Source organism: Lepisosteus platostomus, chromosome 7, assembly GCF_059453375.1.
Source record: "Lepisosteus platostomus isolate fLepPlt1 chromosome 7, fLepPlt1.hap1, whole genome shotgun sequence".
NCBI lineage: Eukaryota > Metazoa > Chordata > Actinopteri > Semionotiformes > Lepisosteidae > Lepisosteus > Lepisosteus platostomus.
Window position 1 is genome coordinate 30,416,500 of NC_142617.1, and position 24,631 is coordinate 30,441,130.

Genomic DNA, 24,631 nt, shown 5'->3' on the forward strand with positions numbered 1-24,631 from the left:
CTCACTGTACAGATCATTAACTAAAGATGTCTGATACAGAGGAAGTTGCAGAGGACTATGAGTAAGTTTTTACACACATACTGTAATTTGAAAATACTATTTATTTATTGGTGAAAATGTTTTAATAAAGCTCTTCTGAGTGCTAAATTATGATCAGTCACCCTAAGAGTAAATCACTATAGCTATTAAGAGATGGTACAGTATGTGCCTCACCTGTTACTGTTCCATTTTAAAGAATACTGATTGTTTTCTGTTTATTTAAACTAATTCAGATGAAGCTCTCTAATATGCCTTAATAAATTTAATTTTGTCTGGTGCCACTTGCAGATTATTGCTATTATCATAATCACATTATGATTACTATACTGTGTGAGATGAAGTCCCATCAACCCAGACAAAACAAGAGCTTTAAAAATAAGGCATTTTCCTGATAAACCTCAGTTGTTATTTTCATTTAGGGCATTTTTTTATCAACTTTTTAATGAGAAAAAATAAAATAATAATAATAATAAATATATGCCAAGACATACAAAACATGATTGTGCAGGTACAGTATTCTTGAAGTAGAGAGATTTAGTTAACAACATAGGATACTTTGAGAAATTTAAGTAATATATTAAAAAAACTGGGCAACTTTAAAACACAACATCAGCGTACTGGAGTGATATTTGACTAGGATAATATTTATATTGTGGTACAGAGAAAACACTAGAAAAATATTATTATAATATTAAAATAGCAACATTATTGCACTGGAAATCCACTAATAAACCTCTATTTTTGCTTTATCTTACAGGGAACAGGAAGGTAAGATGATGATCATGACGATGATGATGATTATTATTATTATGCAAATGTGCAATTTGTGACACATGAAAGGAAAATGTATATGAATAATTGGGTCTTTGAAGAGTATGTCTTTATTCTTTCTCTAAGTACATGGAACAACTCAAGCTCATCTTCTGATGGACTAGAAATCTTTAACAATTTTTTTCTTTCCTTACATCCTTACCAGAGGAAGAAGCTGCTGAGGGTATGTGCTTCACAGAAAAAGTGGTAAAGTTTATCAATAACAGCTTCTGACTTCACTTGCTGCCCCTTAAATGAGATACACAATGGATTGTATGTTTTGTTCTAAACTTTAACATTTTTTTGGTTGTGTTTTCCCTTGGATGACTATATTTTAGCAGTATTTTAAACCATTTTAAGAATAAGGATACATAAACTCAGGCATTATTCCTGGGGTATGAGTCTGGTCTTTTTACTAGTTTTACTAGCGGAAAGAACCAACATGTTACTTTTAAACAAGTTACTTTTTTCCTGAAAGTAGTGAAACTTGAAGTAAGTTGCTGTCTTAAATAACATATCTGAATTTTTGCTTCCTATATTGATCTTATTTTACTTAGAAATAACAGTTAAACTGTAACTCAGATGTTTCCCAAGTATTCACAGCACAATGTACATCTTCAAATAAATACTGTTACTTAGACAACTGGCACATGTGCATCAAGAATGTTTTTATTTTAACCTTGGCAGTAAGTTAGGAATAAGCTCAGCAATGGAATTATGTTTCAGAGGTCTTCAGCTGTCCTTTGTTCCTCTTTACAGCCCCTCCTCAGTGTCTCCATTGGGGCTTTACCTTTAGCTTCTGAAGTGCTATGACATGGCAGCAGTAGTGGAACAATCTTATCTCAATTTCTATCTTTACTCTGAAGTACCCCTAAGGGAGCAATCCCACACATACACTCCACCTGTTTTTCATTCATTGAACAGAAATATTGGTGAAGTCTAACAGCTCACAGTATTCTTACAGCTTAGGGACACATTGAACCTACTCTCCTTGAAACGCATTTGAAAGTGTGTTTGGTAGGGATTTGTAATGGCCATTGCTATTGCTCACAGCTAAGGTCAGCTGCCACTTACTTTCAGAGAAATAGCTGATAGGCACACATTTGTGTTGTTCTGCAGCACTTGCCATTCAGTCCTTCTCTCGAGCTTTATCTTCAGTGCTTTTAGTTATTTATAACTCTAGCAGATATTGAGGCTTGGCCATGGAGTACATACCACTTGTGCTGAGTTTTGAATAAATGTGAATAATCTGCCTTTTAGAACTCTAGAAGGTTTTCAGCATTTCCAATATGTAGGGAAAACATTTCAGGTAGGGATAGGTTGGGTGTCTGGAATCAGTATGGAATTAGGGGATGGAATGGGTAGAAGGCATATAACAAATAATGCCTTCTACTTGAGCAATGAGAGTAACATTAATCAAATGCTAAAGCAAATGCTTTTTGCTGCATGTTGTGTCTGTGTTCACCCTCTGCTGGCTTCTAACTTTCTGCTCTTGCTTTGCACAGAGGAGGAGGTGATAGAAGAGATGGAGGAGGAAGAAGGTAGTATTGCCTATTCAAACATGTGGTGCTGAAGTGCTTCATAACAGTTCGCATGTGTTGCCAGCCCTGATGAAAAAGGTCTATAGGCACCATGTCTTTTAGTGTGTTTTCTGCTGAGCTGAACCTTGTAATATAAAACAACAAGTCTAGACACTTGATGTGTGAGAAATATAACATCAACTACAATTTTCAGTTATAAACACATCTTTTTTCCGTAGCTCAGTCCTGTTCATCAGAATTCTGGTATTTACTGTAGACCCAGGCAAGAAAAGTTTGTCAGAGAGCTAGACATTCCACTATGTTTAAAGTTTGTTCATTGAAATACAGCTGGGTTTTTTAGATAAAATGGTCAAATGAATGCACGATACTCCTATTATATTACATACTGTTGATTAAGCATTTAGGATTGTCTGAATCTACCTTGTCAAGCATTTTTCTGTGGTGAAGGTGTGTATCATATTTTTTTGATCTATTGTGGTTCTAAAGTATTTCCGGTTTAGTCTACAGAAATGTTTTTCTTTATAAAATATCAGATATTCTGTTGAAATCAGTAGTACAGAGTTAGTCTGAAGTTATTAAAATATTATGTAACTAGTAATGTAAAACCTTAGGTAAGGTGGTGTATACTGTACATTCCTGATATAGGGTATTAAATAACTAGATTTCATTAAATAGGGCATTAAATTAAAAAAATACTACATATCAGAAAAATATATTTTTGGCCAGCTAAAAGTATTATCAATTCAGAGCTGATATTTTTAACAGTACACTCAAGCAGTATTTCATTATTGAACTGCAAAATCTGAGGGTAAAAACAAGATCTATCAAAAATTAAATTTCTTAAATGGATAATTTTTCTGTTCTAGATGATCAGGCAAGAGCAGAGGATGTTGCAGAGGACCAGGAAGAGGAGAAAGATGCAACTCAGGAGCCAGGTGAGCTAGGGAAGAATGAAGAAAAACTGATTAACAATATGCCAACATACTGTTGAATGTGGGGAATGTGGGCATCTGAAAAGCAAAGTATATACATTTCACAACATGGAAACCCAGGATCTGTGATTCGTTTGGAAGGAACTAGAAAATCAAGCTCAAATGGAAAAGCATGAAATACTTACTTTACCCTTGTAATATTGGAAAGCAAGAATGATTTACCTGTGAGTCTCTGTGAACAGACCATCCATCCATTTTCTAATATATACAGTGTTGCAGGGGACCCTGAGTCTATCCCGGCAAATAATGAACATGCAAGGCAGGACACATCCTGGAGAGGATGCCAGTCCATCGCACCGCACACACAAACAGAAACATGCACACATTCAAAAGGGCCACTTTTTCCAGAAGTCAAGTAAGCTACAAATATGTCTTTGGATTGTGGGAGGAAACCAGAGCCCCCAGAGGAAACCCATGCAAACACAGGGCTAACATATAACCTTCATGCAGATAATGCCACAGGTCCCGAATTGAACCCTGGGCCCCAGTACCGTGAGGATGCAATGTTAACCACTGCATAACCAGGCAGTACTAGACCATACATGTTAGACATAATGCAAATTAAAAAGTTAATTGCAAACTATAAAATAAATAAATGCAACACATAAACGAGCAAATTGCCAAATGGCACTTAGCAAATGGGAAGTATAGAAGCTTTAATTTCTATGGCTAATGCTGAAATCCCATATCATTCAGGCTTAGGAAAATAAGGTCAAAATGATCTAATGACAAAAATAAAAAAGAAGATTGTGTAAAGGGCCCAAGTTTCACAGTAGAAAATAATACAACTGAGCTTCAGGCATGTCATTAGAACTGCCAAGAGGGAAATAGAGTATTAGAGTAACAATAGAACTGTAAAAACTTGAGTACTGTACAAGATAATATGGAATCCCAGAAATTCAAAAACATTTGAACTAGAATGTACAAGTAGTCAATTGACTTTAAATGTAGAATGGGACAGATGTGTAATTAGTAGAGAATGGACAACAGTTTAAAGATGTTCTGCTTTAAGCACAGATCATTTTTAATGTCTGTAAATATGGAATTGGGGAAAGATGTGCTTGTTAAACTTAATTAAATTATTTAAACTTGAATATCTTGAACAAGCAACAAGGGCAGTTAATATCTCTAAACCATAAAACACTACATGTCAAGTTTCTCAGAGAGTTTTGTAATCCAAGAGTTGTTGTAATCCAAGGTAATGGCTGTTGTAATCCAAAATAATGTACAGGATGCATGTGGGTTAAAAAAAAAACCCTGGCCCCTTTAATGGGGCCAGTTTGTGGAGGGTTATACTACAGGGATCTATATTAAGCCAGTAGCTCTTCCTGATGTACTGTTTCTGAAGGTTTTAGGTAGTGATACAATTAATAATAGATTATATGCAGTTTATACCAAAATAACAGGAAAAACACAGAAACAGACACTCAAAATTCTGACACTTGGCAATTAAATTAAATACCGACAAGTGTAAAGTGGTATGCAGTAGGTAGGAAGTCAGAGCATACGCTACAGGTATACAGTACAGTATATACCCTTTACATTGTAGGGGTGATTCATATTTGAGGAGTTGTTGGACCTGAAAGGGATCTGGGTATTCATGTAGATTCTTCTAGATTCGTATAGGAAAGCGATAAGAAAAGCAAACAGAAAGCTTCGATATACCACAGTGCGGAATTTAAATCATAGGACAAAATATGTTCAGACTTCAAAATAATTCAATAAAAACTTTAGAGGTTACACCTGGCAATTAAAAGGGAATGTATTCACGACAGAGAAAAGAAAATATGTTTTTTTAACAAGGAGCTGTGGGTTTCTGAATAAAGGTTTCAAAGCCAGAAGGCTGAGACCTAAACTCTATGGACCGTCATAAATGGATGGTTGACTTTTTATTTACTAATCTACAAACTAGATGGGCTAAATAGTCTTCTATCATTTATTTTCTTTCTTATGTCCAAAATTACTACAAAAATGTAATTATTTCCATATAATGTTATTATATTGTGCAATGCTGAATGTCTGATATTGGTCTTAATGATCTAAACCAAATTAAATTAAATACTATGTCCTATAATGAAGTGATGGTATGAATAGCAAGGGTTTGATATTTGTATGTTATTAATTAAATTTATTAATTGTAAGTGTTTCAAAATTATGTGGTGTGGGGGAGAACTGTGTATAAGTAAGTCATGGTCGGTATTGTTTTTTTAAACTCTAAACTTACAAGTACATTTTAACATTCATCATTTGTCTACATGCTGCATTTTTCCTTTATAGAAAAAGTATATACATATTTTCATAATTTTTCTGAATCTGATTTAGACACTAGAGTTTTATTTTGGTGGATTTGTTTTTGGTATACAATTTCTTCCTCTCTGTGCTGTATCTACAGTATGTTTTGTTCATTTTAATGGGAAATGCATATTATTTTCCACACCCAAACAGGGCGTGTACATATAATCAGTGTAAAGGCAATAAAAATCTAAAATCTAAAGCAGACAGAAACTGCAATACAGTCTCAACACAGGAGGTGACATACTTTCATAAATATGCCCATGAAATAAGATCACTTTATTAGCCATATACAATTTCTTGCATTAGGAATGTATCGTTTCACATACCCCAGCTTACACTCCATGAGACACAGGCAGGGAGAGAGAAGCTTGTAGTCAGAGCACAGGGTCAGCCATTTATACAGCACCCCTGGAACAGCTGGGGTTAAGGGCCTTGCTCAGGGACCCAATGGAATAGGATTCCTCTGCTGGCCATGGGATTTGAACTAGCAACTTTCCAGCCACAGGCACAGATCCTTAGCCACAGTGCCACCACTCCATGCTTCCATTGCCCTGCCATAGTATATATGCTTTCATATTATATTTACTATGCACAGCATATCATGAAATGAGCTGTGCAGTAAGGTCCTTCTTTGGTAAAAGCAGTTTTATCAAAGTCCAGTTCTTATCAGACATTTGACACTTTTCCATTGCAAAGTTTTATCTTATCTGCTGCCTATTTTAGTCCCTTCTATTACCAACTCTGGCTCGCAGCTCGGTCAGTCAACATAGTTGAACACAAATTCCAGTCACGATGTTCCTTTTTTTCTGAAGATGCTGGAGAAGAACATGAAGAAGGAGGAGGTACTAAAGGAATTTATTTCATTGTGAATTCATTCGACATTACTTCTGAAAGTCAGAAGTGACACTTAGATTTATGAGATTGGGTAGGGTTTGCCTTTGATATCACTTCATACCACAAATCTTTTGTTTTGCTGAGTGCACTGCATTAACACCAGTTTTCTCTTGTTCACATATGATTGTCTAATCATTTCTTGGCAGTTGGCTTTGTAGATCCAAGGAAGAAACTGGTTATTTACACTTATATTCAATCGTTAACTTCTTATTCTTGCATGAGAATATGCTGGTTATTGTATCCAAGAAAATGTATAACCTTTTTATAATAATGTGTATATTGTTATCAATGAAATAAGTATTTATACAGTCACATGCATAAAATGTGTTCAGCAATGTTAAATTAAAAAGCATCCTTGATACTGTAAGTTCATGTCACAGCACAAAGTCTCACCAAAGGAAACCTTCATGAAAATGTAAGCATTAGTGGTTAACAACAATTAATTCTAATGATGTATCATTATTTGTTCTTTCATGAAAATCAGAAGAGGCTAAACCAAGACCCAAGTAAGTATACTGGTAAATTAATATTTTATATTTAACTGTATATTTGGTAGCTTTTGTGTAATGTAATTCTAAATGTGTTTTTCAGGCTATTTATGCCAAACCTTGTGCCTCCCAAAATCCCAGATGGGGAGAAAGTTGACTTTGATGTGAGTAATTCTTCATGTACAGGCTGGACTTTACTAGATGTCTCAGAGGCCATGTATCTACCGTTCATTGCATTTCTAGTATTGATTGAACACTAAGCTGTAGGAAATTAGATATACAGTATATATATACAGAATAACTATTATACAGCCAGGCTGAAATCATGACCTTTACAATAGTGATCTTAAGACAGAAGACCATAGAGAATAAATCCTCTTTTATACAGTATATATACTGTATATATATCACTGTTACTGATGCACAATTAACATTTTACTTTTGTAGTTTAGTGGACACATACAATGTAATTTATCATTTATAAATGTAATTTAAAGTTTAAATGGTAAGAAGGTAGATTCTTTGACTGGTTGAGTATTGTTAGTCTTTGGAATCAGCAAATACTAGTGATGGTGTTTAGTGTACTGTACATGATATTTGAGTGAAAGCAAAACAAAAGACTAAACAATGATAACATTAATTATACTCTTTATATTCAAAACAATATAATTATATTATTAATGTGTGAAGGTCTGGATGTAAGAAATTATTAAGCCAGTGTTTGTTTTTAATATGTGCAATATCCTGAGTTGCAACCCTTGTGTTTGCAACGTGGTGTCAAATGGACATATGAAAAGTATTGTAAGAAAACAAAAATTCAGCTTGTAAAAATGCTCCCTTGTTATTGATAGAATAATCAGCAAAGCCTCTAATCCATGAGTAGTGTTCATTTGTGCATTTGTGCAGACCTAAAAGAGCCCATATTATATGCAGAAGGAGAAAGCTGGAAAAATATTTTTTTATAAAGAGCTAGAGAATGTGATTCAGAATGAGATATTATGGTAAAACTTTATTTGAATGTTCTTGTATAATGGCTTCATAATCCCTCCCTTCATAGTGGCTACACAGTACATTATAATCACATGCATAATGCTTAATAGAGACGTGCAAATGACATAATTTGCATAAAACGTCTTGACATTTTTGCATCAAATAGTATCAAGCACTGAAATGATAACTATACAATAAATTAAAGTATTATGTTATTAGAGTAAATATTAAGTATTATACCATATTAATTAGACATTTTTGCATATTAGGTCTTAATTTCAGACATTCAAGCTCAAACTAGATTGTGAATCATGGTTACTTGGTAAGCAGTTTTCAAACACACTTTACATGTCAAGTTTCAACAAGACTAAAGTGCACCTGAGGAAAGGCAGATAAAATGTCTTTTATATTGACATAAAGGTTAAGAAGCCGAAAAACTGTCAAACCAATTCACTGCATATCTGGCACTCAATTCAAAGCACTTATGAAAAGTTAATGAATATACAGTATAAAAAACTGAAAATGTTTATGCCAACTTGCAGTGCGAAACATACAATCACCAGACTGAAAAAGACAGAGCTAATAAGAAATAACAAAAACCACATAGCTGTAGGAGAGGAAAGACAAAAAAGGGTGTGTCCACACATTTTGTGAGAATTATAGACTACAGAATATTGTCAATGTCTGATTAAGTAATCTTAAGCATTGTTAAAGAAAAATGTAGCATTTAACCTACTTGCTGATACTTTTCAGGATATCCACCGCAAGCGCATGGAGAAAGATTTAAATGAGCTGCAGCAGCTCATTGAGGCTCATTTCGAGAACCGCAAGAAAGAGGAGGAAGAACTCATCAGCCTAAAGGAAAGGATTGTGAGTAGCACTCACACAGCCGAGAGATCAAATCTGACAAAAACAAATGGGAATTTTCAAGATTACGTCATATCTATGAATGTGGTTTTTAAAAAATTTGGTCCTGTTTTTTGTCTTCACATTCTGTTTTGTAAATGCTAATTAGTCTTTATACAATACTATAAAGTAATCAAAGGATTTTTCTTGTTGTTTTACCTGTTGCGTACAACTGCAAGAGAAAATCTATATTTCATTATACATTTTGAAATATTGTTAAATCAAAATTTGATCTGTACAACACCCTTTGCAATAAAAAAGGTCTAAGACAATAGGCTTTATAAGTTTTAGGCAATTATTTTTCTTAAGACTAAAAATGAAAAAATAATTAAAAAGTACTTATGCAGGGCATCTGTGAAATAAAATGAGTTGTGACCAATTGTATTTGAACATTTTTGCATTTTATATTTTTAGAAGACATGTCAGTAATATCACATTTCTGTCAAATTCATTTTAATTAGAAAGTAACAATCATCATTTTCACAGCTTTAAAAATATGTAGCATTAACAACTTTGACCACCAGCATGAAGCGAACAGAACTATATTTCTATTACTATATACAGGAGCGCAGAGCACAAACAAACTAAGGAACTTTCTAAATGGTTCTGCACAACAGGATATGCTAGGAAGCCTTAATATGAATGCTCCTCCGCTGGACTATTCTAGGTGGGGAAAGTCACTAACACCCTAGGGTGTCCCCCTGCCAAATGTCAGGTAGAGAAGAGGTGACTGATTCGCTATGCAGCTCACTCCAAAGTAATTGAATTGCCGGGGTGACCCCACCTTCAGTTTGCTCACTGGGGGAAGTTATGCTCACTGACTTTTCTTTGGACAGTACATGACATAATCCCTTTTTATCAATTACATGCAATGTATTTTGTATGGAATTCTTCAAAGTATCTTACTCTAGGGAAGAATTTGTTCATTGCAAAATTTATAGTACGAGACATTTTTTAAAATAAACTTGTAAACGTCTTTACCCACACATATTTATACATATTTTTCTTAAATATTGGTTTATCATTTTAATTTCATTTGGATCAAAACAAAAAAAAATATTTTTACATTGAAATAAAAAGACTGAAAATGATTAAAAGCTGATAAAAAGATGTAGCACAGTTTTCTGTTCCAATTCTTAAACAGTATAGTAAAGCATTTTTGTTTCTGACCTCTTTCCCCTATTGGTAGGAGCATCGTCGCTCTGAAAGAGCTGAGCAGCAGAGGATTCGCAGTGAGAGAGAGAAAGAGAGACAGAACAGGGTGGCTGTAAGTGCATTGGTTTTAATAATCAAAACCACAACACACTTTTAAAAAAATTATCTACTCCACCACATATTACTTTATGTCAGGTCTGGGTCAGATAAATCTGGTCTGGATATCACTTACAATGTTTTTTATTCTGTCTGATCATTATGAATATTACAAAATAAAAATTCCATTGGTCAAAATGATCTATTTTTCAGCCAATAATGATTTAACATTTTAAAATCTCCCTAAATTAATTGTGATCACAGATTTTGAGGCTGCAAAAGACAATAAGTGATTGCTCATTGAGCACACGTACTGTATGAGCTTGGTCAGTCTATTGGTCAGTTTTGCGGTCTTAAGTGACCATCACAGTTAACTCTAAATATGTCTTATTGTGTTGCTAGCAATGCAGATATGAATATATATATAGTATACTGTTCTATATACTGAAAACAGCATATTATATACTGCAAACAAAGCTATGAATACATGAGATTTTACATAGACCTTTTCAGGAGGAAAAGGCAAGGAAGGAGGAAGAGGAGGCAAAGAAGAGAGCAGAAGAAGATGCTAAGAAGAAGAAAAACCTCACAAATATTCATTTTGGTGGTTACCTTCAAAAGGTAAAAACATTTGCACTGCTATACAAGTCTTAGACCTCTTATGCACTATCAGGAATTACTAAACAAGATCACTGAGATAACTTTTATTACTGGCTTTGAGGAATGTGAATACTTATACCGGGTATACTTAGTCTTCTCTTTCTTTTTACCTATATTATAGTTTGGATAAGAATCCAAGCTTCTCATTTAGCTATCTTAAATTCAAACTGATCAATATCTTCACAAACTTCACTCAGCAACCTGAGGTACACTACTGTATAAACAATATTAGAAACCAATATAAAATGAAACACTGTAGTAATATTTACACATTTAGTCAATAGATGTATTTGCAGTGTTTTTCATAATTAACACCATTTTTTTTCTCTACACATTTATTAAGCTAAAGGTCTGTTATTTTCACTGCAATATGCAAGTCTATTGAAATGAACTTTTACTTTAAGGGTTAGGATGGAAAAAAAGTGATTAGCATTGTTGCCTCAGTACTGGGTTCAGTTCCAGATCTGGGATGTTATCTATGTAGGGCTGGTATATTCTCTTCATTTTTGCCTGAGTGTCCAAAGATATACTGGTATGTTAATTGGCTTCTGGGAAGATTGCCCCTGGTGTGTCTGTTTGTGTACCCTGTAATGGACTAGTGTCCCGTTCAGGGTATATCCTGCCTTGCACCTGTTATTGCTGGGAGAGGCTCCAGCTCATTCATGACCCCGTGTTTGATAAAGCATTTAGAAAATCAATGGACAGATGTTAATTTTAAATAAAATAGCAACAATTATAACAAAAATATATCCAATTTTTGTAAACAAAAAACAAAATGGTTTTAGTAAATATATCATAATTGTTTCCACATAGCACAATTACATGACAAAGAAAGGCATTGAAAAAAAACTAAAAAAAGGTTTAAGACTGCAGTGGTGTTATCTTATTCATGGAGGTCACATTGTGGTGACTGTCAATAAAGTCTAAAAATTACTTCTGTAACATTTAGTACCAAAAGGTGCAAATCCAAGAACAGAAAGATTATTTTTCTTTATCTTCTTGTTTTTTGTTTCACATTTCTCATTCTTTCTAAGTGATTCCTATGATATTTTTATTTCTAATGATTTATTACTGGCTTTATCTTATTGGGAACAGGAAGCTAAGATAATTATTGCAAATTCTGTAAAAGGCAATATTCAATCTCACAGCTACTGTACACATTTATGTCTTTGGTAAATAATTATATAAAACATTGTTGTGTAAAATGAGAGAAACATAAAGTAAACATATCCCTTCAAATTATCTTCACCTTAGGGTTTCATTTAGCTTCTAGTATTTAATGCTAAGAAAAACAGGCGAAATTCCAGTTTTTGTTAGATGGGGGGATTAAATTTCGATAGCCTTGAGTTGAAAAATACCTTTGTCAGGTCAAATATGATGTGAAGTCATGGTTTTGAACTGGTATCACTGCAGACTGAGAGGCGGGTCGGAAAGAAACAGACCGAGAGAGAGAAAAAGAAGAAAATCCTCAATGATCGAAGAAAGCCACTGAATATCGACAACCTCAGTGAAGACAAACTAAAGTAAGCGTGTTTCTCATTGAGCAAATACTTTCTGTTTTTTTCTGTTTTTCAAAGTATTGTGCTCCAGGGCAAATATTATATAAATAATTTTAATATTTGAAGTTTCAAATCTAATAACATACAATTTAGGAAAGAAGAAGAGAATCAAAATACATATTTTGATTTTAAAATTCGATTTTTCTATTGATGAAACTCTTTAACTGATTTCTGAAAAAAAAATGAATATATTGTACTCCAGCAAAGTTTTGAAAGTGTTTATTTAAGCAACGAGTTTCATCTTGAAGTTTACAGTTTGAATAAAATCTCATTCCTTCAGGGATAAAGCTAAGGAACTCTGGAAGTGGATGCACCAGCTGGAGGCAGAGAAGTTTGACCTGCAGTACAAATTTAAGAAGCAGAAATATGAAGTAAGTGCAGATTATGGTATAGGTTTGGACCCTTGAATTGGAATTATTTTTTTACTTTTTTATGAGTCTTATTAAAGGCATCCAACTAGAGGACTACAGGTTTATCTAGTTTTTAATCTGTATGAATCCATGATTGCTATATTAATAATAATAATAATTGCTTACACTTCTATAGCATTTTTCTGGACACTCCACCCAAACCGCTTTACAGGTAATGGGGACTCCCCTCCAACACCACCAATGTGCAGCACCCAACTATTTTATTGTAAAATACTCATTATTTTTAGGTCTTACTAGTGATGGTTTAAACACACACACACACACACACACACACACACACACACACACACACTAAAATCTGTAGTTTTGCAGAACCAAGGCTTTTTCACCTTTATACATTATGCAAAAAAAGTAAAGAACTACTAAAATGCATTTTGTGAACCCAAAAAAATGACAGGACAAGAGCAATAAAATGCTCACAGTTTTATGTTGTCCCTTTTGGTGGGGATTTCATATCAAGAGGACTTTAATGATGAGAAGACATAATTAAAACTGTTTGAAAAAAGCTACTACTAGTCAGAATTTGAACTTTTTTTTGCTGTCAGCAACTGGAATGGGTTACTTCACTGTTACTGCCCAATTAACTTTCTAAGTACTGAACAATGTAGAGGTACAGTACCATTCCTGAGTTGTTGAGGAAACTAATGTTTGACTGCTGTTCTTGTATAAGAAAGTAATAACTGAATCTAAACACTGCTTCTCTGTTTTGTTTTTCAAGAATATTACCTGCTGCTGACATTTGTGAAGCAGTCATTGTTGCTTAAACACTATTAACACCTATAGGCCTGATTTGGACTTGTATGTATTCTATTTTTACAAGTAAAGGAACAAGTAAAGGTTTAATCCATACTGAAAAGAGAAGAAAAGAAACACAACGTTTCGGCTGTGGAGCCTTCTTCGTGTGTGAGGAAGAGAGGGAAGTCAGCAGCTGATATACTGTATCATAGGAGAACAAAAGCCAGGAGTGTAGAGGAGGTGGGAGCAGGGGGAGGAAGAGTGGGCACTCAGGTGATGCAAAGATGAGAGAGGTGGAGAGGTGTGAAGTCGAAACCTGCAAATGAATTGAGAGGATTAGAAGGAAATGAGCCTGTAATTGAGAGAAGGAGGAAGGTTTGATCCTAGTTTCAGGATAATTTTGGTTTAGGATGTCTTTCTGCAATAGGAGTTAAGAAACCCTTCTTTGAGAATGCAGACAGAGAGATCAGTTTGATCATGGCCATTAGAGATGAAATGAGAAACTATGGGCTTGGAGAAATCTTTAATCCTCACAGCCCTAACATGTTCTCTGAAGCGGTATCCCAGTCTCCTTCCCGTTCTCCCAATGTAGATAGCTGGGCATTTTCTGGAAGAGATGCAGTAAATAAGGTTGCTGGAGATAAAGGGTGTCATCTGAGTGATCTGGAATTGTCTTGAAGGGATTTTGAATGAGCATGGTGTTAGGTATATGCAGGTGATGCAGCAAGTTCTGTTGCAGGGGAAAGTGCCTGGTGTGGATGATTGCTGAGGGCAGTCAAGGGAGCTATGAACAAGAAGGTTACGCAAATTAGGTGGTCGGTGATATGAGATGATGGAGCAGTCAGAAAAAAGGGTACTGATGGAGGGATCATCCTGTAAGATGCAAAAGTTGTTGTTAATGGTCCTAGGGATAGAAAGTGTGTTAGGGTGGTAGGGAAGCACCAAAGGAATGTGGAGTTCCCGATTGAGCTGATGATCCGAGGGCTGTTTTTGGCTCAGGTGAGGGCCCTGTCAGTAACATGGGTGGGGTATCCTCTGTAGATGAAAAAAGAATGCATTTTGAGTGCTTGGTTTTGGAAATCCATGTCGTTACTGCAAAGTCATCATAGCCTGAGGAACTGTGAAAACATACTAAAACATACTAAAACTCTCTCCCTTTTTGACAATCAACATGGATTTCCAAACCCTGAATATCATTGGCAGAAAAACAAAAGTTAAATTTAGATTTTCCAACTAGAAAAACTGTAAAAACTGTCAAAGAAAGGAAACCATGAATGAACCCCGTTCAACCTAAAATGCTGAAAATATCCACATGTTTGGGAATCAAGCACTCAGGAACAATAGAAGGAAAGTGATGAGGGATTAGGCAATACATTAATAATAATATTTCCTTACACTTACATACAGTAGTGCTTTCCTGGACTTTTTGTCAGGTATTGAGGACTCCCTTCCACCACCACCAGTGTGTAGCACCCATCTGGATGATTGCCACACATCAGCTATCAGTGGGGAGGAGAACATAATAATTAAGCCAATTCATAGATAGGAATTACTAGGAGGCCATGATTGGTAATAGCCAGGAGGAAATTTGGCCAGGACACTGGGGTAACACACCTATTCTTTTCAAGAAAAGCCCTGAGATTTTTAAATTGAATGATTAAATACTGGTTGGCGGGGCTATGATAGCCCTGGCCAGATAGAATTGAGATTAGTGAGCTTGGCACTGGAACCAATGGACTTGGAGCTCAATCATTGCAATGAACGATGAGCCCAACAGTGGCTGGGACCAGTCAAAAAGCTCCTGGAAGAAAGGGACGACTAAAGGAGAAAGGAAAGGGGAGAGATCTGGAGCTGTACTTAGCTGCAGGGTGATATAGAAGGAGGAGAAGTCCAGCAAGAAGGCCGGTCAGGACGCTCATGTTGATGGACCACTAGAAGGTGTGGCAATGCCAGACTATATGGAATGTGTGCTCTTTGGGGCTTCTACTCCCTAGATCAGACCAGTGCACCATCAAGACTTCAGAGCCATGACCAAGCTGCAAGTGTCAACTGCTGAGTCCAAAAGGATCCTGGTCTCTGATCCTCTCATGACTGCCTGAAGTCACCCTGGCCAAAACAGTCACCGGCAGAGCTCCCAGACGAACCCAGGGGAATGGAATTCCATGAACAAGGAAAGCTCCGCTGTTGAAGGTGGACCTGAAGAAAGAAATAAAAGAAAAAAAAGAGGAAGTGAAATGGTAAAAAGGAAATTAAGGGGAGCTCCGAGGTCCAGAACTGCACTTAGCCCCAAAGTACATTGGAAGGCGGAGAGGTCCAAGAAGGATGCCAGGAGGGTCACTCACACAAGGGCAGTCTAAGGGAGGTGCCCTAATTCCACATTGTACAGTACATATGCACTTAAGGGGGTCTCCACCCGAGACAAGGCCACCGTGAGCCATCAAGGCACACTCAAGACTGAGCTGGATGTGTCAACCATTAAGACTGGGTCCTCTGAGGGCTAATGGTTTCTGTTCCTCTTGTGGCTGCCAGATAGATCCCAGAGAACGGAAGCCCAGGAACAAGGTAGGCTCTGCTGGGAAGCAGGAAGGTGGGCGTGGAAGAGAGAAAAGAAAAAGAAGGCAAAACATTGATATGGGAAGAAGGCTAGGTATGTTTGAGGCATCCCGAGAAGAGATGAAGATGCCAGGTGGAGTGAAGGCAGTCTATAATGACTGGTCGGACTGAAGACCTTCCAGCAGCAGGGTGGAAACAGTCAGAGATGAGTCCTGGGATTCTGGACAAGTGAAGCTGCTCAAAGATGAAGCCAGGATAACGGCAAGACTGGGACAGCAGAAGAGAAGTTCCAGGCAGGAGTAGACTGGTTGAAGTTGAAGTGAAGTTCCTGAGAGAAAACGCTGGAGGGTGGAGTGGAAGGCAGTGCTTCTGAACTTTGTATAGGGGAAAGGATAATGGCATAATTGGAGTCCTGATTGGTGATTAGGAGAACAGGCCAAAATAAGGTCTGGTCGCAAGCTAGAAGCCATGGAAAACCGTGAGCCACTTAGATTTCTCCATTGATGATTAACCACCTGATTCTTATTACCCCTAAGTAAACTGGGGTTTCATTTATTATTTCACTTATATGGATTCTTATTTATTTTTTCTACTTCATACACAAACTGTATCAAAAACATTTAATTGATAAAATATACAGTATTTTGGCTATTTATGAAATGACTACATTTAATTAAACAATGGTAAAATGGCATGAAATACCATTCAAAGGTGACATAAATATATTGGGAGTGCACAAGCTTAATTTCTGCACTATACAGAATGTTTTTGGCATTATCATGCTCGTTTGTATTTAAATAACAGTTAATATTTAAAATGTCATGGAAAATCAGGTGACATACGTCCTTAAAAAGATTAAATTCATATTTAGTTTGGATTTTGCTAGCTGTAATACAATATGTCTAGCAATATAACTTTCATTTCTGTGACATGTATCTGTTGCAAATGCACTGCAATATGCTCCTATAATAAGCAAAATATAATTGTTTTTTTTAATCATTTCCAGATTAATGTCCTGAGAAATCGAGTTAGTGACCACCAGAATGTGTAAGTATTTTCACCCAGCCTTCAGTCACCAGAGACACAGAGGCACAGTAGTGATGTTTTATATGAGCCCACTCCCATGTCTGAATCAATTATCCCCTGCACCCATGGCCCAACACACATCAACCTCTTGAAAACTAACTAAAGCATGGAAAGCATTGTCTGGCAGTACAAAGATGAAACGGGTGTACAGTGCACTCGAAAGGCATTGCCTTAAAGTAATATTGGATATTAGCCTATTTGTTTGTTTATTCTAATCAATGGAAACCTTTCATACAACACCAAGACTGTACTTCCTACTATATTGTCCAGATATTTCTAGTTTGAACGTGCTTTATGTCATGATTTGACTTAGAATTGGATTCCCTAGATAGTGAATCTTGCTGGGATTGGGTGGACTTCAGATCAACCAGTCTCTGGCTTTTGCATTTTTTCTGTTACACCTGCTTACTAAAGTGTGTCCTGCACATTCTGTATCATACTTACATGTCTTCGGTGTTACTTCCAGAAATTACTTCAGTGACATACAGTCTGAGACTTCAGATGTCTTATTGAAAATTATGTATATTTTTGTCATATTTTGAAACTTTTCTTTGTCTTTTAAAGATGCATAATTACAGTACATACAATATGCGATCTTAATGAAATAAACAAGAAAGTCCTTTATTTTACTGCAATTACAAAGCTAACATCACCTATTATAAATCACAAAAATGTTAACCTTTAAGAAATGTTATTTATTTGTATTTTACTTTTACATAAACATGGAATTGCCTGGGGCATCTATTAATTCTCTGGACTATTCCCAAGAGAGAAACACAACTTGTCACATACTTATTATTTCTCTTTCATAACTAACTGATTATATTGTGTCAGTTCACTACTAATTCATGACAGATACTGACAGTCATAACTTTAAGCCAGTTACTGTATAAGGCCCATAACAGTTCGCCAGTCTCACAGTTGCCGTAAATTATCTTCTTCTTGCATACTAATGGGTTAGACATTTTTATTTTAAAGAATTTCTTCAAATGAATTAGACCCAACATAAAAGAGGAAACAAAATCTGAGGTAAAAAATCTCAGAAAAACAATCAAACATAATTTTGGCTTCAAGGAAGTGCGTGCAGATATTCTAGTACTAAAATAACAATATTCTGTAACAACTGTAAAACCAGTATTTTAATGTTCTTTTAATGATTTGGAGGCTCCTAATTTCTATCAAGAACGTGCACATTGGCAGTTTTGTCTTAATATAAGAACTGAAGGTTACAGAGTGTATCCCCTATTCAGTACACTTTGCAATGTGTATCAGTACTCTAGATCTGTTGAGTTTTAAGAAGCTGATGTGGTGTATTTTATACATTTAGAAATTGGAAGCCCCGTACTAAAACAAAGGCAATACAAGTATATTTACAGTATAACTTTAAAAAGGCACTACTTCACAGGTACAATAAAATCTTTCTAAGGAAAGGTGCTTCAATGAGTAATTGAGAGCTAATAATTCACCTTAATTATAAAATAAAACATGTTAAGACAAAAATCTCATGTTTAAGAATTAACAATAAATTGTAGTTTTTGTTTCATTTCATTAACTGCTCTGCTTTGCTTTTTAACGGCCTTCTCCTTCATGCTTGGTTTTCATGGCACATAGAAAAAGGTGAGCGATTATTATTTTTTTGGATACCAAAACTGTCCACTTTGAAATGCCCATACAACACTGTAAAGATAAGAATTTATTGTGTCCATACTAAGATTGCAGATCTCCTCATAATGTTTCTATTAACGTAAAGTATTTGATCAAGATTTAAAAATAACCAGAAGAACATAGAAACATTTCAAATGAGAAGAGGCCAGTTGACCAAAGCAGTATATTTTGAAGTTAGTATCACTCACTTAATAGTAGCTTCTCTGCATTGTTACACTGTTATTAAAAATAAATAATAACATTTATTATAATACATAAAACATATATATTTATAAAACGTGATTTATAACATAAATAATAGTAAGGGATACAAAGTAAAAAACACATGCATTTAATGGTTTAAATATGACAACGTATTTGCATGTGGAAAAACAAAAACTTACCTGAAATGCCAGCTACATAATGGAAGACAGGTTTTTGGTTAAAGTGCATTAGGCTTCTGTCATTTCTACAGTTTACCTCCTGAGCAGGCAGCAGTTGCATTAATCTATGCTCTTTTGAAGCAGTTGGGATTTGTCATGACTTGCAAACCTTCCTAAAGCCTTTTTACAATTGCTGAACATTTTTTGGTTTAAAGCTTTGCAAGAAACTTCATCTAAATAAGTGGGTGGAACTAGTGTTTTTAAGCTACAGTATCTCACAAAATCTTTGTCAACACTGTGCTTGTAATTCAGAGGGGTAAAAGTTTTTCTACAAACTTCCTGATGACTTCTCTACCTTTTGTTTTTAATGGAGCTACTGAAAACCATACTGTTCTTAGTGAACCATACTAGTACCTAGTTCTGATCCTTGATGTTTTGTTCTCCAGAGCTTGTTGTTTATCTCCCTAATTTTTGTCAGTAGGCCCAAATGTTTTTCTTGGCTAAAAAATGCTCTAAACTCTTGAATGCAAACATTAATGACTGACATTAGGAAATGGCAATCTCTGTTGTCTTCATCTGAAGTTTGGTTTTCTATAGCTAGTCAAACGTATTGTCACATGACCTGGTTTAATTACTAAGTTCATTCTCCAACATGATTAATTCACCAACACCCCAGGGTAAAGCGAAAGAATGGGAAAAAAGGGAGTGATCATATTCTTGCACCAAATCTACACTGCTTCCCATATGTGCTTTCCACTCGCATAGTGTTTCATCTGCAACTGGTAATCTGCTCTTGTCTCTTGACAAGTTAATATTTTTTTTGTTTTATTAAAAGAACATCTTTGCATTCAGAATGAATCATGAATCCCTTAGTTTTATTTATCTTTAAAGAAAAACCAAAATCCGATATATGTATTGCGTTCCCTATTTATTTATTGTTAACAGTATAGCACAGATGCTGCCAAAACTGTACAACCAAACAACATTTTCAATAACACAATATACAGTTTAATGAAATTATATTTTAATTCCATTACGTTACAGCCATATAGTTTATTAAATACAATACTTCTGCTACAACTTGCCCTGCATTGTTTTGTATCCTTAAGGATTTAAAAAGATCAGCTTCACACAAAGCATACTGTAATCTATTAATTGAATGTCATGCACATGATTTGAAGAACAGTATAAATATCATTAAAGGAAGAAAAACAGCATTACTAAATATTAGATTAAGTCAGGAAGAGCCAAGTAAACTATGATCCTTGATCTTACTATAATTTCAAAATTAATAGTTGAATGAAACTCACAAATGAGCAATAAATAAACTTTAATTATACGTTTGCACAAATATATCATCAGGACAGAATAGTGAACACATGGTATTGTTACTTAACTGGCAGTGATATGTCATCCTACAGAGAATTAAACAAAAAAAAACTTACACATTTTGTTACATCAAACTTTGTGGTCATGACAAAATGAAGTGGCAATTAATATTTTTTTATAAACAACTTGTTCCAAAAACTCAAAGCAAAATCAAACAAAGACAAAAATAGAAAAATGGAAAGATCATAATTCAATAATTATTCAAACCCTTACCTGTGGTAAACCAACAATAATTTAGGTGACAATAGTAACATAACAAGCTACAAAATTAGTTGAAGGGCCTATGTCTGTGTGTAATAATAGTGATTTTCCTTTTTTATTGTATAATGTTAGCATGCCCAAAGGGGTTGGGCAGCCAGTTGACCTTGGATCCCTAGAGGTTTCTGGTTCCTCTCCACTGATGTCTTCTGGTCTTTTCTTTTCTGTATTCACAACATGTTTGGTCACTTTCTTTGTTAAGCGCCTTGGGGCAACCCTGTGAAATGATTGAATTGATTCACATGATTTCAGAATACAGTAAATTTACCTGCCTCTGTAAGGTACCTTAGTCAGGTAATGAATTTAAATCAATTTAAATTCAACCTTAAAGACCAAAGAGCTTTCAAAACAACTAAGGACTAAAGATGTAGAAAGGCAAAAATCAGCAGATCAGAATCAGTTTTGAAAGACACTGAATGTCGCTTTGAGTATGGTGAAGTTGATCATAAAAAGGTGTATAGCCACCTGCTAGGTGAGGCTACTAAGGCAGGAGAGAGCATCCAGCCAGGAAGTCAACTGGTTAAGGAAGCCACTGTGAAGCCAAAAGTGACTTTGAAAAACTGCAGAGTTCAATTGCTGAGATTTGAGAAATTTTCACAGAGCCTGTGTGGCAGAGTGGCAGGAAAGCCATTACTGAAAAAATCATCTCAAATCCTGCAAGGAGCTTGCAACAAATTATTTAAGTGAAACTGCAAACATATAACAAATTTTATTTGTGATCAGATATGACAACATTAAAACATTCTGGTGTAAATGCATAATGATACATCTAGAGCAAACAACACAGCATATCATCCAATCAATGCCATCCCTACTGTTAAGCATGGTTGGGGCAGTATTATGTTTTGGGGCTGGTTTTCATCAAAAGGGATGGGCTTGTCAAGGCTCATTGGAAGATGGACTGAACACAATGTACTGTAGGTAATTATTAAAGGAAAGCCTGCTACAGGTTCCCAGACATTAAATTAGGATCAAGGTTTACCTTTAAACAATAAAATTACTCAAAGTACACGCCAAGTCTAGAGTGGCTTAAGGACAAGAAAGTTAATGTCTTTGAGTGGTCATGTAAAAGGTGTGAGTTGAATCCTATTGAAAATCTGTGGAAAACAGGAAAAAAATGTCTGTTCAGTAAGTTATGCCCAAGGAACTTGAGAGTTCTTAATCAAATTTACCAAGAAAAATGGGCAAAGATTGCACAACACCTTTGTACAAATTTGGTAGAAACATACCCAAAAAGACTAGTAAATATTAAGTCTATTGATCTGAATACATAAAACAATCAACACATTTGATGTTGATTATTTTTTCTTTTTAAATTTTTGCTGACATTTATTGCAACTTATTTTACCCTTAGATAAAATTTAGTCTGAGCATTAAGATTTTGAATACAAAATAATATACAGTATATGCATCATTTTGTAATGTCATAACAAAAAAGGTATGGGTTCTTCTATAAATTTGGTCTTGACTGGATACATTTTGAGGTGACAGAGAATCTTTTTCAAAAGTTATGGCATTTTAAATTCTCTTCAAACATTCTCTTCCAGCTGTAAAGTGAGCAAAAGTTAGGCTATTGTATCCTCCTGCTGCTTTGGTAACATGCTGTTTTTTATGCAGCTCTAAAGGTGGAAGAACGAAAACTAAAGTTGGTGGCCGATGGAAATAGTTGGATGGGAATTTAAAACCTGGATGCTTCATGGAAATGTCTCCCACACATTCAACCAAGAGTGATTCACAGCCTTCAAACTCACCTGTTGGTCTGGTTTTAGAGAATGGGTTGTAATTTGCTGTTGAAAGTGCACTTGCTTTGCAGCTTTATACTAGTTGTAATATTGTGCATGTGAATGCTTAGAGTGAGATATTGTTTTCTTTTTTTCTGATATGTATTCTTTTCTGTATATAAATAAAGACTGTATGCTTTGGACTGAACTTGTTTTTTATCAGGATTTTTTAAGAAAAAATCAAGACCTCTATCATAAAGTTTATGTGAAATCAAATATTGTTTAATCATATAGTCTTTTATGTTCTGTCTCTTCATTATCAATATTATTCTTATTCCTGTTAAGGGTCATAGCAACTTGGAGCCTGTCCCAGAAATATAGGGTATAAGGTGGAGTTACACTCAGTATTCTATTCCATTTCAGGGCTAACACACTTACAAGTACATACACAATTTAAAAACATCATTTATTTTAGTCAGAATCTCTCTGAGAGGTGGGAGTAGACTGGAGCACCCAAAGAAAATATACAGTATATGGACATAATGAGAGCATGAAAACTCCACACATACAAGGTAGAATTTGAATCAGGACCCAAGAGCTGTCAGGTAGTAATACTTACTGTAATGCCACTGTACCACTCACATTTATGATCTTGTAAAGATAATAAACTAAGGGATTCATGATTCATTCTGAATGCAAAGATGTTCTTTTAATTAAACAAAAAAAATATTAACTTGTCTATAGGGAAATAAATATATTTTGTTAAGAAAACATAAGTGGATCACATGATCTTTAGGATTATAGAAGCAGAACTACTATTATTCTAAATATTGTCCGAGTAAATGGGTTCAGCTGTTAAATAAGTTCAGGAGGAGGTTGAATTGCAATCTCACACTTTCACTCTCTTACTTACTATACACCCCTGCTGTGCAACCCTTTGAATCCCTTTGTGTGTACAGTATCTTTTCAGATCTGCACTCCACTCTCCACCCTGGTCTTCACCATTGTAACATCCTCCCTGGTTTATACTGTACCTTGTAAATGAATTGACTTAGCCTTGACCATACAACCATGACTATCAATTCCTCAGACAAATAAATTAATTACAAACACTAACATATTACATTTACTATACATTTACATTTATTTTGTTGTATTTAGAATTACTTAGAATTTACTAAACTACTCACTTAAGGGTTTGTATGCATCTTTGAATAAACAAAACATAAATAGAAGTCCACTCCTTTGTTTTGATCCTTGGGTCAACACATGCTTTGGGTGTTAGACAGCAAGAATGGAGACATAAATATAAAAAGAAAGAAGAACCATCTGCATTGCAATTTCAAGTCCTAGAATGAGTGAAGATCATTATTGTTAAAATATATCCTGAAATCCCATTGTAACCCACCAATGTGAAGAATTAAGACAATTAAGAATTTCTTGCTTTCTCTCTCTGCTCATGGGAAGTATGAGAATGGACATGGTACAAGTACGTCTTTTGTGATTTTGTGAATCCTTCCACTGAATGCCAAACAGTAATTAATTGCATAACCGTGGTGCCAAACACAATCTACATGAGGAACACTGATTTTCACATTAGAAAAAAATGCTTAGGATTTACTTCATTACGTCAAGAATATAAAATACAAATTAACTCCTGAAGAAAAAAAAAACTTTAGTTAAAAGGCTAATACAAAATTTTCTGATGCACTATTTCTTTTCAATGTATTGGAAACAATGTTTTCTACAGTATCTGAAATCCTTCATTAATAGAAACTCTAGTAAAAGTTATGGCTTTCCCAGTAGCTTAAGGTGCAAGGCAGTATTACACTCACAATGGGACTCAAGTCTAATGAAGGGTGATGCACATCTACACATAAGCACACAAGGGCAATTAAGAGACAACAATTAACCAAAAATACACTATAAGACTCCATTCAAAAGAGAGTTCTAATTTTCATAATGGTATAGGGATAAAGCCAAATATTTCACTTAAAATAAGTGTT

General features: G+C 35.0%; 2 protein-coding genes across 4 annotated transcripts in view; both read left to right on the plus strand.

Annotated features, from left to right (window-relative positions):
• The window catches only part of phlda3 (pleckstrin homology-like domain, family A, member 3), a 160,516-nt gene that overhangs the window by 101,072 nt on the left and 34,813 nt on the right, over positions 1-24,631 (plus strand). The gene's annotated exons all lie outside the window — the stretch shown is intronic.
• Positions 975-22,833, plus strand: tnnt2a (troponin T type 2a (cardiac)). Of its 3 annotated transcripts, none has more exons than XM_088639799.1 (13): positions 975-1,033; positions 2,355-2,390; positions 3,257-3,325; positions 6,430-6,519; positions 7,056-7,077; positions 7,163-7,223; positions 8,803-8,919; positions 10,145-10,222; positions 10,720-10,827; positions 12,280-12,389; positions 12,706-12,796; positions 17,151-17,191; positions 22,522-22,833. In XM_088639799.1, exons 2-13 carry the CDS (start codon positions 2,375-2,377, stop codon positions 22,568-22,570), a joined length of 852 nt encoding a protein of 283 aa, XP_088495925.1. In that variant the 5' UTR covers positions 975-1,033; positions 2,355-2,374; the 3' UTR covers positions 22,571-22,833. The 3 variants fall into 3 exon arrangements, with proteins under 3 accessions (XP_088495925.1, XP_088495926.1, XP_088495928.1); XM_088639800.1 differs by having other exon boundaries at positions 6,490-6,519; XM_088639802.1 differs by lacking the exon at positions 6,430-6,519.

Bases quoted from the DNA above. Each gene is read 5' to 3' on its own strand.
- tnnt2a (XM_088639799.1), top strand. The intron at 3,326-6,429 runs GTGAGCTAGGGA...TCTGGCTCGCAG, and splicing joins AGATGCAACTCAGGAGCCAG to CTCGGTCAGTCAACATAGTT. The intron at 8,920-10,144 runs GTGAGTAGCACT...CCCTATTGGTAG, and splicing joins TCAGCCTAAAGGAAAGGATT to GAGCATCGTCGCTCTGAAAG.